Consider the following 4,234-nt stretch of genomic DNA (forward strand, 5'->3'; position numbering starts at 1 on the left):
GTGTGCTAGGCCCAGGTACCCCGTCATCAGTGGCACCCTAAAGCCTGTGGCCCTGGGCAGGCAGGAGGTTGGAGCACAGTCGCCTCAGGCAGTGCCCACAGCCCTCCTGCTGCAGTCTTGCGCAAGTTCCCCAGGTTACTAGAACCTTGGGCGACAGTTCCCAGGGGCCCCACTGCTTCTCCTCCGCCCTGCTGCTCTGCTGCCCATGCTAGCCCGTCCCTCTGGTGGCCAGGAGCCCGTGGGTCCTGAGATGGGCCAGAGCAGGGCCCCATCTCTGGGAAGACGTGGGCTGCTGGGCCTTCCCTGGGACCTGGTCAGGAGCCTGAGGACATGATGTAGAAGGTCCGCCTAGCTGCACTGCGGAGTGGGACATCCAGCTGGGGCTGGGGGTGGGGGTGGCGGGAAGGCTCAGCGAGGGTCCCCTCTTCGAGCCTCTGGGGCCCCCTCCAGGCCCCGGGCCAAGCCTACCCAGAGGGCCCAGAGCAGGGAAGGAAATGGACCCTCAGGGCGGGAGTTGGGGGATGGGGTGGGTTGTCTGAACTTCAAACCTTCCTGTTCCTGGTCAGGGCCAGCCCCCTGCCCGCCTGCGTCAGGGACAGGCTGGCTCCTTCCCCTTCCAGTCTGGAAAGCCCCCTCCCGTCCCCTCCCTGTTCAGTGGCCCAGAGGATGAGGATGTGACCCAGAGACCCCAGGGTAGTCCCCCGGCCCTCCCTGGCCCACCCTGGGCCTGCCCTTTGCCAGTGGGTCTGCTGGGGGCTGCACTCCGGATGGGGGCCCCCTCTGTAGAGCTGAGTTCTGAGACCATGGTGCTCCCTAGGGGTGCAGGGTGGGACACTGGGCCTGGTTGGAGCTAGCAAGAGGACCCTAAGGCTGGTGGCTCTAGAGCTACCCGCTGTGAGCATGGGCCCCAGCAGGTCACGGTGAGTGGGGAGCAGGGGGAGGCCACAGCTGGCAGGGGTGCCTGCCCTACACCCACCTAGGCCCTCACCTCTGCCCAAGGTTCCCTCTGAGTCTCCTGGATGCCAGCTGGGACCCCGAACCTGTATATGGGCAGACCAACGTGATGGGCCAGCAGTGAGTATCTGTGTCCCCTCCCCTCCGCCCCCAGCTACAGCCAGAGCTTCTAACAGGAGGAGGGTGGGGAAGGGGGCAGTGCCAAAGCTTAACCCTCCCTGTCCCCCAGCACAAAGTTGGGGCTGACAGTCTGCTTCAGGCAGGCTGCTGAGGGCGGGGAAGCTGCAAATTCTGGGTGCCCTAGGGGAGGCTGTTGGCAGAGGCTGTGATTTGGGGTGCCCCAGGGCAGGCGGCTGGGTGGAGCTGTGATTTGGAGTGCCCCAGGGCAGGCAGCAGGGTGGAGCTGTGGTTTCAGGGCACCTGTACCTGACAGTTGCTGAGATTTTAAAACCAGGCTTTCTGGAGGACTCTAGGAGGCAGGCTGCATGGTGGAAATGCCCGTGAGTGCTTTGGTGGGGAGCGTGAGTTCAGGGGTGGGGGTGTGACGCAGTGTCCCTGGGGTAACAGTTTCTTCTCCCTGCATCCCCCATTGCAGGCCCTGGTGAGAAGAAGGCTGCAGGTCAGGTGGGGCTTGGCTGGGGGGGCCCTGCTCTCAGCCCTCTGGTTCCTCTGGCCCCCTGGGCTGGGCCCCACAGGGACCCTGGAGTCCCGGCCTCCACTCACTATTCTCATCTGGCACTGGCCCTTCGCCAAGCAGCCCCCAGACCTGCCTGGGGACACCTGTGCACAGTTCGGTGTGGCCCACTGCCTCCTGACCTCCAACCGCAGCCTGCTGGCCAGTTCGGATGTAGTGGTCTTTCACCACCGGGAGCTGCAGACACACCGGGCCCGCCTGCCCCTGGAGGAGAGGCCGCAGGGGCAGCTCTGGGTCTGGGCTTCTATGGAGTCCCCCAGCCACACGCGAGGTCTGGGTCGCCTGAGCGGTGTCTTCAACTGCGTGCTGAGCTACCGGAGCGACTCGGACATCTTCGTGCCCTACGGCCGCCTGGAGCCCCGCGTGGGTCCCTCGCCGCCGCCCCTGCCGACCAAGCGCGGCGTGGCGGCCTGGGTGGTCAGCAACTTCCAAGAGCGGCAGCGGCGCGCGCGGCTGTACCGCCAGCTGGCGCCGCACCTGCCCGTGGATGTGTTTGGCCGCGCCAGCCGCCGGCCGCTGTGCTCGGACTGCCTGCTGCCCACCGTGGCCCGGTACCGCTTCTACTTGGCCTTCGAGAACTCCCAGCACCGCGACTACATCACCGAGAAGTTCTGGCGAAACGCGCTGGCGGCTGGCGCTGTGCCGGTGGTGCTGGGGCCCCCGCGCGCCAACTACGAAGCCTTCGTTCCTCCGGGCGCCTTCGTGCACGTGGACGACTTCGGCTCGGCCCGCGAGCTGGCCGCCTTCCTCGTCCGCATGAACGAGAGCAGCTACCGGAGCCTCCTCGCCTGGCGCGGCCGGCTGCGCGTGCGCCTGCTCGACGACTGGCGCGAGCGCTTCTGCGCCATCTGCGAGCGCTACCCGCACCTGCCGCGCGGGCAGGTCTACGAAGACCTGGAGGGCTGGTTCCAGGCCTGAGCCATGGCGTCCGGGAGCCGGCTGGGCTGCGGGCTGCTGAAATAAAACCTGTACCTGACCCTCGGAGTCCCAGTGCGCAAGGGCCAGGATGGGGTCAGAGGTCAGGGGGGACGGGGGAGGTGGTGGCACAGGGGCTGGGAAGGCTGCTGGAAGGAGGATGCTGGGTGGAGGACGTTGATCAGGCATGGGGGAGGGAAGAGCAGGGAGGGAAGTGGGAGGCTGCATGCCCCCTTCTGTGGGTTGTGGGTGAGGTGGAGGGAGAGGGTCTGGGGATACCCAGGGGGCCCCAGGCTGTGTTTTGGGGTCTGAAGAGGTCGGGAACCACTCTCATCCTGGACACTGGGGACAGGGCAGGGGCAGTGAGGGACATACCTGAGGAACGTCTTATTCGAGGTCTGTCCCTGGCCCCTAAAGGGTGGAGGTGGTGGAGAGGTAGTGCTGGGGACTCCCAGGGTCTGCAGGAGGGGTGTCTGGGCAAGGGGGCTGATTTGTGACTCAGAGCCCATTCTTCCTGCCAATGGGCTGTAGGTGGTGGCAGCAGGCATTGAGGGGGCAGCCATCTAGCCAGGGGCCCCCTTGCTGGCGGGCCTTGATGGCCTGGGTGTGTGTGTATGTGGTAGAATCAGACACCTGCTTCCCACTATGCTCAAGCCCTGGGGCAGGGGCTGAAAGGAGGGGGGAAACCAACAGTGCCCCTTGAGGTTATCCCTGCCCAAGTGGGGCTGGGCGGCCGTTGGGGCCCGGAAGCAGTGGTTCGAGGCATCAGCTCCTCCCCTCCCCCATAGCTTGTAGGAGGCCTGCCAGTCATTTCCTGCCCTTGACCCAGCTTCAGGGGTGAAGGATGGATGCCAAGGCTTGGAGGTAGGAGTACTGAGAGAGCATGGTGGGGTGAAGGCTGGCCACTTCCCGTGCATCCTCTGTATGTGATTCAGTGTACATGGCGTTACAGGCAGAGAAACTGAGGCCAGAAAAGGCATCAATCAGCGCCTCCCACTGGGTTCGCTGCCCAGGTAGAGTGGCTCAGCCGTTCTGCTGTCCTCTACTGGCCGCAGAAAGAAGAAGTCTGCCCTGAGCCCTTTCCTGCCCTCGAAGGCGGTCTGAGGTCTGACCCAGCAGACCTGGGCCTCCAGCAGGAACCTGACAATGTCAATGGAGCAAACTTGACCCCGAGACAGACTGGCTTCTGGGGGCAGGGAGGGTGAAGTCACTGGAGACAGGGCTTCAGTTTCCCTGAGCCCTATCTGCCCCCCAGCACACACAGCAGAGTTCAACCAGCCAGTCCTGCTGGTCAACAGAGGGGCCCCTGGTCAGTCACCCAGTGCCCCACTCAGGGTGGGGGTAGGGGTCCGGGCAGTCAAGCAGAGCCCTCCCACCCTGTACTATCTGAGGATTCGAGTCAGGAGGTGTCCACCAATTAGGGTAGCTGGCTTCTGCCGTTCCCCGGAGGGTACTCTTAAAGACGGTGCTCCGACATGGTGCTCTCGCAGGTGGTGCTCCGGGGACAGTGTTACTGAGGCTGGAAGTGGCCTTTCCTGTCCACATGAAATTCCTGCCTCCCCTCCTCCAGCTGTTCCTACGGAGGAGACCTGGTGGAGGAGACCCGAACCCCTTGGAGCACAGGGACCACTCCGAGGCCTCGGAGGGAGGGAGGGAAGAGGGAGGCTGGGT

General features: G+C 64.8%; 1 protein-coding gene across 1 annotated transcript in view; it reads left to right on the forward strand.

Moving 5' to 3' along the window:
- The window catches only part of FUT7 (fucosyltransferase 7), a 3,661-nt gene extending 1,095 nt beyond the window's left edge, over positions 1-2,566 (forward strand). Inside the window, exon 4 of the mRNA XM_004714483.1 lies at positions 1,550-2,566. Coding sequence (XP_004714540.1) covers positions 1,550-2,566 — 1,017 coding nt within the window. The remainder of the gene's footprint in view (positions 1-1,549) is intronic.
- The last annotated feature ends 1,668 nt before the right edge of the window (positions 2,567-4,234 follow it).

The sequence above is a fragment of the Echinops telfairi genome, unplaced genomic scaffold, assembly GCF_000313985.2.
Source record: "Echinops telfairi isolate 266 unplaced genomic scaffold, ASM31398v2 ScPeMD7_25;HRSCAF=90, whole genome shotgun sequence".
Lineage (NCBI taxonomy): Eukaryota > Metazoa > Chordata > Mammalia > Afrosoricida > Tenrecidae > Echinops > Echinops telfairi.